This window comes from Nerophis lumbriciformis, linkage group LG14 (genome assembly GCF_033978685.3).
Source record: "Nerophis lumbriciformis linkage group LG14, RoL_Nlum_v2.1, whole genome shotgun sequence".
NCBI classification, from domain to species: Eukaryota; Metazoa; Chordata; class Actinopteri; order Syngnathiformes; family Syngnathidae; genus Nerophis; species Nerophis lumbriciformis.
This window is the reverse complement of record NC_084561.2, coordinates 39568569-39583511: the sequence shown is the minus strand read 5'-3', so window position 1 is coordinate 39583511 and position 14943 is coordinate 39568569. Positions and strand designations below refer to the sequence as shown.

The 14943-nt window shown below is 41.0% G+C and overlaps 1 protein-coding gene across 1 annotated transcript in view; it reads right to left on the bottom strand.

Annotated features, from left to right (window-relative positions):
- LOC133616371 (retinal Mueller cells isomerohydrolase-like) overlaps nucleotides 1-14943 on the bottom strand; it is a 71970-nt gene that overhangs the window by 28299 nt on the left and 28728 nt on the right. Inside the window, exons 5-9 of the mRNA XM_061975542.2 lie at nucleotides 11861-12002; nucleotides 11625-11772; nucleotides 6562-6643; nucleotides 5022-5154; nucleotides 904-1046 (exon numbers count right to left, since the gene is read on the bottom strand). Coding sequence (XP_061831526.2) covers nucleotides 904-1046; nucleotides 5022-5154; nucleotides 6562-6643; nucleotides 11625-11772; nucleotides 11861-12002 — 648 coding nt within the window. The remainder of the gene's footprint in view (nucleotides 1-903; nucleotides 1047-5021; nucleotides 5155-6561; nucleotides 6644-11624; nucleotides 11773-11860; nucleotides 12003-14943) is intronic.

The window sequence follows — 14943 nt, the reverse complement described above, 5'->3', positions numbered from 1 at the left end:
CTAAAATATGTTTTATACTATTTTTTAGTTGACGTTGATTTTTTTGTTATTCTCTAGCCAATATGTTACTAATTTGCATGTTAATAAGCAACTAATTACCGTATTTTTCGGACTATAAGTCGCAGTTTTTTTTCATAGTTTGGCCGGGCTCCAGTGCGATTTATATATGTTTTTTTCCTTCTTTATTATGCATTTTCGGCAGGTGCGACTTATACTCCGGTGCGACTTATACTCCAAAAAAATACGGTAATGGTGAATATGGGTTCCCCATAATAAAGTGTTACCAATGTTTTAATTAATTTTTCATTAATTTTTATGCATGATTTTAAACTTTTCTTTGGTTTTTAATTTGTATTCTGTTATTTTCTGTATTATGTATTGCTATTATGAATACAATTATTGTCACTATTTAAAGTATTTTATTTGTGTATTAATATATTAGTATTTTATTTTTGATATATTCTAAAATATGTTTTATACTATTTTTTAGATGACGTTGATTTTTTGTTATTCTCTCGTGTGGACACCGGAAAGAGGACTTTTTTGTTATTGTCAATAATGCTGTGAGTGTGTGCTTCTTTTTTTTCCCTACTGGTGGCATTTTGTGTTGCAACTTGCCTGTGCATTAAAAGTGCAGCATAAAGTTTATTTGATTCATTGATTAGAGTTAGCATGTCCAATTAAGAAAGGAAGCGAAGGTTTTTTTAAATAAACATGTTATAAACAAGACATGGTGACCTTTTCATTAAAAGTTGAAATACTTGTTGTTGGTGTGGTATCTTAAAACATTCAATATGTTTACTGTAAAATAACATAGGAAATAGATACAATGGAAATTGAGTCGTGGCCCACAGTGCAGGCATGCTGTCACCGACACACACCCACACACACGATCACACTCACCCTTTCCACACGCAGAGATCGACAACAATGAATCCCTGGTCTTCGTAGGCATTAATATGATGGAAGATGTTGAAAGCTGATGTTCGGAACTTGTGGCCGCTCAGGTGTGCTGCCGGCTCCTTCGTGACCAGGTGGAACCATGTCTGCAGAAACATCCATGCAAAATCACAGCCTCATACTGTAGTCTTTGATACTCAACATTAAAAAAGTCTTCATTATCAAACATCAAAAAGCATTTTTTTTATTTGTATGAATTTTAAAAAAACATCATTTTCATCTATGTTTGTAATCGTCACCAAAGTGCCGGCCCCCCTAAACATAAGTATAGTATAGAGATGTCCGATAATAATAAACCTTAAAGGCACTGCCTTTGCATGCCGGCCCAGTCACATAATACCTACGGCTTTTCACACACACAAGTGAATGCAATCGCATACTTGGTCAACAGCCATACAGGTCACACTGAGGGTGGCCGTAGAAACAACTTTAACACTGTTACAAATATGCGCCACACTGTGAACCCACACCAAACAAGAATGACAAACACATTTCGGGAGAACATCCGCACCGTAAAACAAACATAAACACAACAGAACAAATACCCAGAAACCCTTGCAGCACTAACTCTTCCGGGACGCTACAATATACACCCCCCCGCTACCCCCTACCCCCACCACAACCCCACACGCCCCAACTCCGCCCACCTCAACCTCCTCAGAGCATGTCTCAAATTCCAAGGTGCTGTTTTGAGGCATGTTAAAAAAAATAATGCACTTTGTGACTTCAATAATAAATATGGCAGTGCCATGTTGGCATTTTTTTGCCATAACTTGAGTTGATTTATTTTTGGAAAACCTTGCTACATTGTTTAATGCATCCAGCGGGGCATCACAACAAAATTAGGCATAATAATGTGTTAATTCCACGACTGTATATATCGGTATCGGTTGATATCGGAATCGGTAATTAAGAGTTGGACAATATCGGGATATCGGATAACGGTAAAAAAAAAAGCCATTATAGGACATCTCTAGTATAGTATAGTGCAGGGGTCGGCAACCCCAAATGTTGAAAGAGCCATATTGGACCAAAAATACAAAAACAAATCGGTCTGGAGCCGCAAAAAAAATTAAAAGCCATATTACATACAGATAGTGTGTCATGAGATATAAATTGAAATAAGAGGACTTAAAGGAAACTAAATGACCTCAAATATATCTACATATGAGGCATATTATGATGCAATATGTACATATAGCTAGCCTAAATAGCATGTTAGCATCGATTAGCTTGCAGTCATGCAGTGACCAAATATGTCTGATTAGCACTCCAACAAGTCAATAACATCAACAAAACTCACCTTTGTGCATTCATGCACAACGTTAAAAGTTTGGTGGACAAAATGAGACAGAAAAAGAAGTGGCATAAAACACGTCCTAGAAAGTTATACATGTAAACAAACTAAGGTGAGTTCAAGGACCGCCAAAATTAGTGGGACAAAACGCCGCTCGCCAAATACTCGAATGAGTGAAGCGTGTTTAATACAAACAGTGTGCTTTAACAATTGGGGAGGTTTGTGTCATGTTTGTCCTCCTTCAGAAACCATATTAACACAAAAAATGTATTTTTTTTCCCCTCATCTTTTTTCATACATTTTCGAAAAAGCTCCAGAGAGCCACTAGGGCGGCGCTAAAGAGCCGCATGTGGCTCTAGAGCCGCGGGTTGCCGACCCCCGGTATAGTGGAAACACTGTTATAGTTAGAAATGTTAAACTGTTCAAAAACAACAATTGCAGTATTAAAGACGCCAGCGAGTGTTGCAGTGCTGGACAGTGGGTTGACCGTTAATGAAATTGTGCGTGTTGCGGGTGATCTTCCGTATTTTCCGGACTATAAGGCGCGCTTAAAATCCTTTTTTCTTCTTCTCAAAACTCAAAAGTGCGCCTTATAACCCGGTGCGCCTAATGTAAGGAGTAGGTTTGGTTGAGCTTACTCACCTCGAAGCTATTTTATTCGGTACATGGTGTAATGATAAGTGTGACCAGTAGATGGCAGTCAAACATAAGAGTAACATAAGTGTAGGCTGCACTGTGATGGCAATATGTCTCAAGTAAACACCACCAACATTTTAAATGTTCCATTGAAAATACAGGACATTACACACGGCGCTCATGTCCATTTAACAGACACAATCCTCTCTGTGCACAGCTTAGTAGATCAGTTTTGCGTGCGCTACCAAGCTTGCACTTGTTTTGATGCACGCAAACCTTAAGTAGATCTGGCCCATAGAGTGCTACCCTCAACTCCATCAAACACATACAACCATACATGCCAACCCTCCCGGATTTTCCGGGAGACTCCCGAAATTCAGCGCCTCTCCCAAAAACCTCCTGGGAAAAATTTTCTCCCGAAAATCTCCCGAAATTCATGCGGACCTGAGTGACGTGTCGACAGCCTGTTTTCACGTCCGCTTTCCCACAATATAAACAGCATGCCTGCCCAATCACGTTATAACTGTAGAATGATGGTGGGCGAGTTCTTGGTTTTCTTATGTGGGTTTATTGTTAGGCAGTTTCATTAACGTCCTCCCAGCGCGGTAACAACACACAACAACAGCAGTCACGTTTTCGTCTACCGTAAAGCAGTTCGTCTGCCGTAAACAGCAATGTTGTGACACTCTTAAACAGGACAATACTGCCGTCTACTGTATATGCATATGTGACAATAACATCTAGGGCTTTTAGAGAGTGCAGAGCAGAATGCATCATCAGAGAGGGTGTTCAGCATGGTTAGAAAAAAAGTGACAGAGAATAGAACAAGGATGGACAATTCAATCCTTAACTCAACAATGAGTAGATGAGTGTTATGTGTGTGTATATGTGTAAATAAATGAACACTGAAATTCAAGTATTTCTCTTATTTATATATATATATATATGTATATATGTATATATATATATATATATATATATATATATATATATATATATATATATATATATATATATATATAATAAAATAAATATATATATATATATATACAGGTAAAAGCCAGTAAATTAGAATATTTTGAAAAACTTGATTTATTTCAGTAATTGCATTCAAAAGGTGTAACTTGTACATTATATTTATTCATTGCACACAGACTGATGCATTCAAATGTTTATTTCATTTAATTTTGATGATTTGAAGTGGCAACAAATGAAAATCCAAAATTCCGTGTGTCACAAAATTAGAATATTACTTAAGGCTAATACAAAAAAGGGATTTTTAGAAATGTTGGCCAACTGAAAAGTATGAAAATGAAAAATATGAGCATGTACAATACTCAATACTTGGTTGGAGCTCCTTTTGCCTCAATTACTGCGTTAATGCGGCGTGGCATGGAGTCGATGAGTTTCTGGCACTGCTCAGGTGTTATGAGAGCCCAGGTTGCTCTGATAGTGGCCTTCAACTCTTCTGCGTTTTTGGGTCTGGCATTCTGCATCTTCCTTTTCACAATACCCCACAGATTTTCTATGGGGCTAAGGTCAGGGGAGTTGGCGGGCCAATTTAGAACAGAAACACCATGGTCCGTAAACCAGGCACGGGTAGATTTTGCGCTGTGTGCAGGCGCCAAGTCCTGTTGGAACTTGAAATCTCCATCTCCATAGAGCAGGTCAGCAGCAGGAAGCATGAAGTGCTCTAAAACTTGCTGGTAGACGGCTGCGTTGACCCTGGATCTCAGGAAACAGAGTGGACCGACACCAGCAGATCAAAATATTCAAAATATTCTAATTTTCTGGCTTTTACCTGTATATATAGCTAGAATTCACTGAAAGTCAAGTATTTCCTATATATAAGTATATATATACACATATATATATATATACGGTATATATATATATATATATATATATATGAAATACTTGACTTGGTGAATTCTAGCTGTAAATATACTCCTCCCCTCTTAACCACGCCCCCAACCACGCCCCCGCTCCACCTCCGACCACGCCCCCCCGCCCACCTCCCGAAATCGGAGGTCTCAAGGTTGGCAAGTATGCATACAACAGACAATTTAAGCCAGCAATTATAACTGTATGTGTGTAAGACCGATGACACGATAACGAGCTCACCTACCCCCATGGTCTCGTTAGATTCGAAGCAGTCCATGTATGTCGCACCTCTGACGCTCCAAGCCGACAGGAACTTGAGCAGGTTGATTTTTACCGGCTGCTCCACGAAGACAAAATAGTTGTCCGTCAAACCGAAACTAAAGAAACACAAGCAAAGAGAAACGGATGTATACAATTTAGCACTTTTAAAAAAAAATTTATACTCCAAAAAAGTACATTTAATCATTTTGCGTTTAATTCCATAGGAAGGCTTTTGCTCTCTCTCAGTCGTCCTCAGACGAGCTTCCATCGGAGTCTCCAATCGTTCCGGTTCTCCATACACCCGGCCAGCTCCGTAGAGCTTTCAGCTCCCGCATCTTTCTTCAGGATGTCCACGTACGTTAGCGTGGGACGTCCTCGCGATCGATGCCCGTGCGTTGGTTCCCATAGGACCAGCCTGCTGGCCGGGAGCTCCCGATGTCTGTGGCAGTGGCCGGCCAGCCTCATCCTCCTAGCTGTTACCTTCTTGCTGAGCCTCGGCTATTGCCTGTACAGGTCCTTGTTGGTGATGTGGATGCTCTGGTCCACATTCAGAACAGCTCGTATCATTCTGGTGTAGCACCCATCTAGGGACTTCTGCAGGGTGGGTGTCATGGTCCAGCTTTCGCAGCCATACAGGAGGACAGACTCCACAGTGGCGTGGAATAGACTCAGCTTTATGTGTCGGGGGAGATTCGAGCGCCGCACTCTTGACATACCGTTCAGGGCCCTCCACGCTAGTGCCTTCCTGACCTTAAGGTCTTGTTCTGTGGAGTTCATCCAGGAACCCAAGTACTTGAAGTCATTGACCTCTCGCAGAGCGTTGCCATCTGATGTTGTTATTGGCGGGTGGTCCATGTGTAGGTTATAGGTGATTACCTCAGTCTTCTTTGCGTTCAGTCTGAGGCCAACCCTTGCACATTCCACCTCCACTCTGTTCAGGAGTTCTTGTGCCTGCTCCACGCGATCAGCCAACAGGCAGATGTCATCTGCGTAGTCTAGGTCTGCCAGGGCTACTGCAGGGGTTCTTGAGGATTCTCAGCATTATGCTTCTGTCTATTGAATCAAATGCCTTTTTGAAATCAATGAAAGGTCAAGTTGTTGTTCTTCTCCTTAAGGCCAGGATCTGGCCTACGGTGGTCCTTCCCTTTCTGAAGCCATTTTGGTTGTCCCTCAGGTGTGGGTCAATGGCGTCCCTAATCCGGTTTAATATCATGCGGTTGTAGAGCTTCGCTATGACACAGGTCAGGCTAATGCCACGATAGTTGTCTGGCTTTGACAGATCTCCAGATTTGGGAACCGGGATGATGTCTGACAAGGACCATATGTCGGGCTTGATGTTCTCTATCAGAGCCTGGTTGCAGATCTCCAGTATAATGTTATCGAGATCGCAGTTTTTGGGGACTTCTGGGGGTATCCCGTCCGGACCAGCACTTTTCCCTTGCCTCAAGGTGGACTTCACTGTGGCAAACACACTCTTGAATTTGTTTAGATTTTTTTGTTCACTGTATAAATGGAGACAGTACCTGTGTATGTAGGAGGGTTTTAATCTCTCACTGCTTGGGAGCTGAACGATGACCTGGGATTTCTCCAAGGGGTCCGACTTGTCTGGAAAGACACAGTTGCGGAATGTCAGAGAGAGTAAAAAGGGTGGAAAGGGAAATAATACATTCTAATGATTATGTTGTACTTAATCAAAATAAATTAAAAAATCATCCTTTGAGTTGAATTCATTGTTATTCATCAATATATACACTATATTGCCAAAAGTATTTGTCCACCCATCCAAATGATCAGAATCAGGTGTATAAAATCAAGCACTTAGGCATGGAGACTGTTTCTACAAACATTTGTGAAAGAATGGGCCGCTCTCAGTGATTTCCAGTGTAGAACTGTCATAGGATCAGGGCCGGCCCGTGGCATAGGCCGTATAGGCAAATGCTAAGGGCGCCGTCCATCAGGGGGCGCCACGCCAGTGCCACAAATGTTGGAGAAAAAAAAAAAAAAGTTGGTACTATTATTTCTAAATACAAAAAATAATCCCACGTTAATTAAAATGCAAAGTAAAGCCTATTTAATAGAAATATTATTTGTTACAACATTACACCCCCCCCCCCCCCCCCCCCCCCGCACGGTGCGCCCCCTCCCTTCCCGTATCATGACTCTTTTTGGTCGCCGCCACATCAAATAATCAACACAAGATGTCAAAACGGCCAAAACTGTCAGGTGCCCAGGGAAGAAAAAAGAGAAAAGAAGAGGAGGAGAAACGAGAAAAAGACAGAGGTAGCAGGTAGGTAACGTTAGCCTACATGAAATGATTTGTCTGTTACAGAATGTGATAGTAACCTGGCTTTTTAGCATTAAGCTAATGTTACATGATTCGGCAGTTTCTAATCAATAAATAGCTAGTTTTGTTTTAACGTCGGGTTAATATTGTGGAGGGGGCTAAATTGTCATGGAAAATAATAATGTAACGTTAGGTAATTACAGTACTCCCACCTTACATTCCTCAGGGACATTTGTATTAGATCTTTTAAGCAGGTGTTTTTTGTTTACATTGTTATTGCCTTCTGGTTAGCTAATGTTTGCCCTGCAGGTAATAGTCACTTTTCCACCCCTTTATATATTAGGTATAGTTGTAAGCCTAGTTGTTAAAGTGCACATCATTAATGTTAATTAAGCAATATGTATGTAAAAAATATTGTATTTCATATATTCATTTTTTGCATTCATTTATTTATTCATATTTTTTTTTATCTTGTTAACCATTCTGATTGTTAATTTGCTTTCTTTAAGTAAAAAAAAGGTCAAAGACAAAGCTATTCGGTTTCTTGTGAGTATATACACTTCACTGCCGATGTGGGGGGGCGCCACCTAAAATCTTGCCTAGGGCGCCGGATTGGTTAGGGCCGGGCCTGCATAGGATGCCACCTGTGCAACAAACCCAGTCGTGAAATTTCCTCGCTCCTAAATATTCCAAAGTCAACTGTCGGCTTTATTATAAGAAAATGGAAGATTTTGGGAACAACAGCAACTCAGCCACCAATTGGTAGGCCACGTAAACTGACAGGGAGGGGTCAGCGGATGCTGAAGCACATAGTGCAAAGACTTTCCGCACAGTCAGTTGCTACGGAGCTCCAAACTTCAGGTGACCTTCCGATTAGCCCACGTACAGTACGCAGAGAGCTTCATGGAATGGGTTTCCATGGCGGAGCAGCTGCATCTAAGCCATACATCACCAAGACCAATGCAAAGCGTGGGATGCAGTGGTGTAAAGCACGTCGCCACTGGACTCTAGAGCAGTGGAGACGCCTTCTCTGGAGTGATGAATCACGCTTTTCCATCTGGCAATCTGATGGACCAGTCTGGGTTTGGAGGTTGCCAGGAGAACGCTACATTTCGGACTGCATTGTGCCGAGTGTGAAATTTGGTGGAGGAGGAATTATGGTGTGGGGTTGTTTTTCAGGAGTTGGGCTTGGCCCCTTAGTTCCAGTGAAAGGAACTTTGAATGCTCCAGGATACCAAAACATTTTGGACAATTCCATGCTCCCAACCTTGTGGGAACAGTTTGGAGCGGGCCCCTTCCTCTTCCAACATGACTGTGCACCAGTGACGTGCGGTCACTAGAGACAGGTGAGGCGGGGCCTCACCTGCCATCATGGAAAGAAAAAAAATGTAAAAAGAAAAAAAATCTATTAAATTGTTATATGTATCCAGTGATTATACTATAAAGTTATTTTCCATTTAACTTCACCAGTTTTAGATTATTTTTATTCAAAATCGCACATTTGCCGTTCAAATACTGAGAAGAGACGGTGCGGTGAACAGCAGCCAGTTGAGGCACGTCACTCAATTGTGCCTCACCATGGATTGCGGACTCGGCTAACTGCTGGCCTGCTGTGCAGTGGGACCGTATTCCTATATGAATTATATTATACATTTCCATAGTTTAGTTAGCTGAGGTATATAATGTACAGTGTATTTTGTCAACAACTGTATGTGTGTAAAGTATTTATTGTGCTGACCAATCATAAAACTACTGCGAAGACGCACTGGCTGAGGCTCGCGTAAACCCGCCTCCTGGTGCCGGTTAATGCACCCCCCGCCGCAGAACGCACCCCCCGACGGGAGCGCCACACCAACCAAAGCTCACACCCAAACCCTCCACGTGCAAGACCGAATCCACCCAAAAAAAGTCACTTACAAAAAGCCAAAAAGTGCAAAAACAACAATGCTCGCGCCGGAGGAGCCGTGAACGACTGCAGGGACACAACATTAGGTACACCTGCAGACTGCAGCACGGATTTCATATTTCATTCATTCACAACTCCTCCAACACGAACACCACTGTTCCCGCACTTATAAGTAAAGGTAAGACCATAATAACGTTTTTTTTAATTAAATGTGATTTTTTGTGTGCTACAGTTTGTATGTGTAAAGTTAAAGTTAAGTTAAAGTACCAATGATTGTCACACACACACTAGGTGTGGTGAAATTTGTCCTCTGCATTTGACCCATCCCCTTGATCACCCCCTGGGAGGTGAGGGGAGCAGTGGGCAGCAGCGGCGCCGCGCCCGGGAATAATTTTTGGTGATTTAACCCCCAATTCCAACCCTTGATGCTGAGTGCCAAGCAGGAAAGAATGCTGGTATGAGCTTTTAAACATAACCCTTTAACTGCTGCCAATCAAATGGTGAATAAGATACTCTTTAGGGTTCATATGTTTGTAAATCTGACTGTGATGAAGTCAGTGCCTCACCAGCCATCAACCTCACCGCACGTCACTGCTGTGCACCAGTGCACAAAGCAAGGTCCATAAAGACATGGATGACAGAGTCTGGTGTGGATGAACTTGACTGGCCTGCACAGAGTCCTGACCTGAACCCGATAGAACACCTTTGGGATGAATTAGAATGGAGACTGAGAGCCAGGCCTTTTCCACCAACATCAGTGTGTGACCTCACCAAAGCGCTTTTGGAAGAATGGTAGAAAATTCCTATAAACACACTCCGCAACCTTGTGGACAGCCTTCCCAGAAGACTTGAAGCTGTAATAGCTGCAAAAGGTGGACCAACGTCATATTGAACCCTATGGGTTAGGAATGGGATGGCACTTCAAGTTCATATATGAGTCAAGGCAGGTGGCCAAATACTTTTGGCAATATAGTGGATCAGGGGTGTCAAAACCTTTTCCTCTGAGGGCCGCATCCAGAAAAAAATGAGTTAAAGGTTAATATGAAATAAATATAGCCGTGAAGGTTTAGTAAAAAGGTTACTTGAATGAAATTAAGATGTAAGACTGACTTACACCCTTCCATCAAAAATGCATCTGTGGCAGCGTAGAATAAAGTGATTTCTCATTGCACATAACTGTGGTCCATTCAAGGACCCATGATTAAAGTTAGAAACACAGGGGGATTTAGAGACAGGGGGGGGCAAACACCTTGGACAGGTCTGGGCAATTATCTTGACTCGGGGGCCAAATTTAGAGAAAGAAATGTGTCTGGGGGGCCGGTATATCAGATTTTTAGAAACACTAATACAAAACCTCACAATAATCTAGATATGTTTTGTATGTTAATGTCGTCTTCCAGCAGCATTCCTCCGTTCCCGCGCTACCAGCTGTGTGTCTCGTTTCCCCGTGTTCCCCTCTGGTTCCCTGGCTGCCCCTCTTGGATCTCGACCTCCCGCCTGGACACGGACTTTTGACGCCTCGCTCCTGCACTTGACCTGCCCACAGACCTACGAGCCTGCCTTGCCCCCTCTTGGATTTCCCCACCTCGCTCAGCACTTCCGGTAACACACTACCGATACTCTCTACACATAGTCACACCCGTACACATTTTGGATTAGTCACACTCCTTTCCCTTTTTTATTAATATTGTTTAATAATAAATATAGAGTTAAACGATGTCCCTGCTGTCTGTGCCGTCTTCTTCACCTGTACACGTAACATTAAAAACTATCCGCGGGCAGAAAATAGCCCCTGGGCTTCACTTTAGACGTGCTGGTTGTCAGAATAATTGTATCTAAGTAATCACAAAATGTTGTGTTTCCATGAGTTCCTGGTGAGCAGACAAAAGCTGTCTTTGACCTTACCAATCAAAAGGCTTGTACAACTCCACTGTGTAGGATGGGAAGCGACATGAAGGTGTCGGTTTCTTTGATGTATTGTAATCCACAGGAAGATTTTGTCTTGACGCGAGATCTACAAAGCGGAGTGGAAGCAGAACCTGACTCCCCTCCAGGCACCTTTTCTTTGAACTGTTTTGTGACTATAAGCATTGGCTGTTTATGACCCCCTTCCTTTAGAAACAGCTGTTGCCATGTAATCAGGGAAAGTCCAAATAAAAGAGGAGGCGTGCAATCTTTCGTCAGAGCGTGGTGGGAGACTGTACAAGAGTACAGCCCAGACGTTTCTCCTCAATTGAGCTAAATTGAATTCTGTCTCTGTTTAATTCCTTGCTTCTTTGTCTGAACCTTACACTGGTCTTATATTAATAAACCAAGCTCCCTTCTGTGTCATTCGCCATCTTTTGAAATGGTCCATGGTTTTGCTCTTTAAAATAACCCAACAAAATGGGACTCACCTTTCTGAGCAGGTGGGATCCTGACAATGTTGTAAGCCAGACTCATGTTCTTTCCAAAGCAGTTACCGATGTTGTACACTGTCCCATCCGCCTCAATGTGGGGGTGGGCTGTCACCCCGTTCACAGACAGGTACTTACACAGGTCCACCTACAGTCACGTGAGCACATTCACAAATCAACAATCTGTATCGACCGCTTTGTATTTATCGGCGGTGTCCTGTCTCCATGACTCTCACCTTCTTTAACGTTTCCAGTGAGTCGGGATCCACCTTGGTAATGTAGTTGGTTTCTGTAACAGCGTAGAAGTCTTCGCCAACTGGATAAATGTTCACCATGCAGTTATCAGTCACTTCGATCCCCTTAAAGTAAGTGAAGAATCTGCAGACACACAAACAAGTCGGTCCTTTATGCATGTCATTGTTTTATAATTGATTAGCGCTTGCTGTTTATAAGTAGAAGATTGAGAATACAAGAACTTAACATAGTCAGGTTCAAACACTGATTACATCTATTAAACAGACAAGAAGCAAGGAATCATTCAGAGAGAGAGTTCGATTTGGCTCAATGAGGAGAGACGTATGGGGCTGCGCACTCAGTTACAATCTCCCACCACGCTCTAAGGTACAGCCCACATGCTCCTCTATTTATTTGGGAGGTCCCTGGTTACATCACTGAGGCTGCTTCTGAAGGAAGGGGGGTCATTTTAGCAGCCCCAGTTAGACACAATATATGATTATTCAGAAATGCAAATGTGCCGACACTAGTGATATCGCCCAGTCTCTGCTTTGTCTGCGTCACGGTACTCGATGTTCTGGACACAAACACTGATAAGAGACGACTCGCAATCTTGGATTGGCAAGTTGTCCCTTTGCACAGATAGAAAAGTACGACTTCAGCACAATTGATAATAACTATAGCGACGACATGATTATTCTAACAAACATGTATTGAAGAAACCTGCACTATATTGAGATCCAACGCAGACTCCTCTTCCTCCTATCCAGGGAAATTGCAAAAAAGCCGCTGCCTGACCAGGGCTCAGAAAATCTGCAGAGACTCCTCCCACCCCCACCAAGGACTGTTTTCACTGCTGGACTCTAGAAAGAGGTTCCGCAGCCTCCGTAGCAGAACCTCCAGGTTCTGTAACAGCTTCTTCCCTCAGGCCGTAAGACTCTTGAACGCATCATAATAATCCCCTCAATTACCCCCAAAAATGGATTAACCGGCTGGAATATAAAGACAATATTACATACATCCATAAACGTGGATGCATATGCAAAAGTGCAATATATTTATCTGTACAGTAATCTATTTATTTACATCTGCACATTATTGCTCTTTTATCCTGCACTACAACAGAAAATGCAACAAAATTTAGTTCTTATGTGTACTGTAAAGTTCAAATTTGAATGACAATTAAAATAAGTCTAAGTAGCTATATTAAAACAAACCATGGCCCTTTATACGGTATTAATTATAAAGAACGGTTGTAGATGTGCTATAACCTTTCTTGTTTAAAAACTACGTACAATATTAACTGTTATTTGTTTAAGCACCTTATGAATAATAATAAAGTGTTTGGATGTTTTCATTAAATCAATGTTATCTTGCTTGCCAAAACGTGATGCAAAGTAACATTTTGATATTGACACATCTCCTATGTGCATATATTGCTAGAATACCCTTAGAGCAGGGTTTTTCAACCACTGCGCCGTGAGATACAGTCTGGTGTGCCGTGGGAGATTATCTGGTCCCACCTATTTGGGTTAAAAAATATTTTTCGCCAACTAGTATTTTTATTTTTTTTCTCCAAATTTTTTAATTAAATCAACATAGAAAAAACACAAGATACACTTTCAACTAGTGCATCAACCCAAAAAAACCTCCCTCCCCCATCGACAACACATCTGCAAGGGACACAGTCCCTGAAGCACACATGATTGTATGTGTTGCTGGTCCACTAACATTTTCATTAATTACTATTTTTTATGTAATTATTTTTATATTGTTTTATTTTCTTTTTTATCCAAGAAAATGTTTATTTATTTATCTTATTTTATTTTATTTAAAAAAAAAGAAAAAGGACCCTATCTTCACCAGACCAGGTTGTAAATGAAATGAAATTTGTTTAAAGGGTTTTTAAAACCAGGTCCAGTCCAGATAATGTCCAAGTCGGGCTCTGCAACACACATCTTCATTCATGTACACTGAATAAATAAATAAATAAATACAATTAAATTTAATTAAAAAAAATAGTGAACAACAGATTGCATATAATATATAAACAAATTTGCATTTTCAAAAAAAGCATGTATGTACAGTCGAGTATTTATAGTCTGCAAATTATGTGTACTTTAACTTTACATCATGTTTAGAGGATTATAATTGTTTTTTTTTTTAAATATATATTTAGAAGGTCGTAAACTGTATTTTATGCTCTAATTATGACGACTGAAAAGAATGTATCTGTTCTGTTACAACTAAAAGTTGTAAACTCTTGTTGTGCTTATTGCTTGTTATTTAATGAACATTATTACATGTGTATTTGTCGCCACCAAGTGGTCAGGGCGGTTACTACATCTTTGAGAAGTGTGTACTTTGACTTTATTGACCGGAAGTTGCATAACAGCTGTCAGCACGTACTTTAAGGTGGTTATTTTCGAAGAAATACTGCATATATCTTTTATTTAAGGTTGCATCGCCGGTATGTATCATAAGTTGAACTTTGAAACTTGTTTTTTGTCTTAAATATTGCTAGCTAAATTTACGATTTGGTGATGTATAATGAGATCTTTGTCACGCTCATTAGCGATAATTTGCGATGTCATCCAAGATGGCGTTGTAGTACAAATTCACTTTTATTTACCTTCTCATGCCTTGTAAGGTAGTGTAACTAAGGGTATATACAGGTAAAAGCCAGTAAATTTGAATATTTTGAAAAACTTGATTTATTTCAGTAATTGCATTCAAAAGGTGTAACTTGTACATTATATTTATTCATTGCACACAGACTGATGCATTCAAATGTTTATTTCATTTAATTTTGATGATTTGAAGTGGCAACAAATGAAAATCCAAAATTCCGTGTGTCACAAAATTAGAATATTACTTAAGGCTAATACAAAAAAGGGATTTTTAGAAATGTTGGCCAACTGAAAAGTATGAAAATGAAAAATATGAGTATGTACAATACTCAATACTTGGTTGGAGCTCCTTTTGCCTCAATTACTGCATTAATGCGGCGTGGCATGGAGTCGATGAGTTTCTGGCACTGCTCAGGTGTTATGAGAGCCCAGGTTGCTCTGATAGTGGCCTTCAA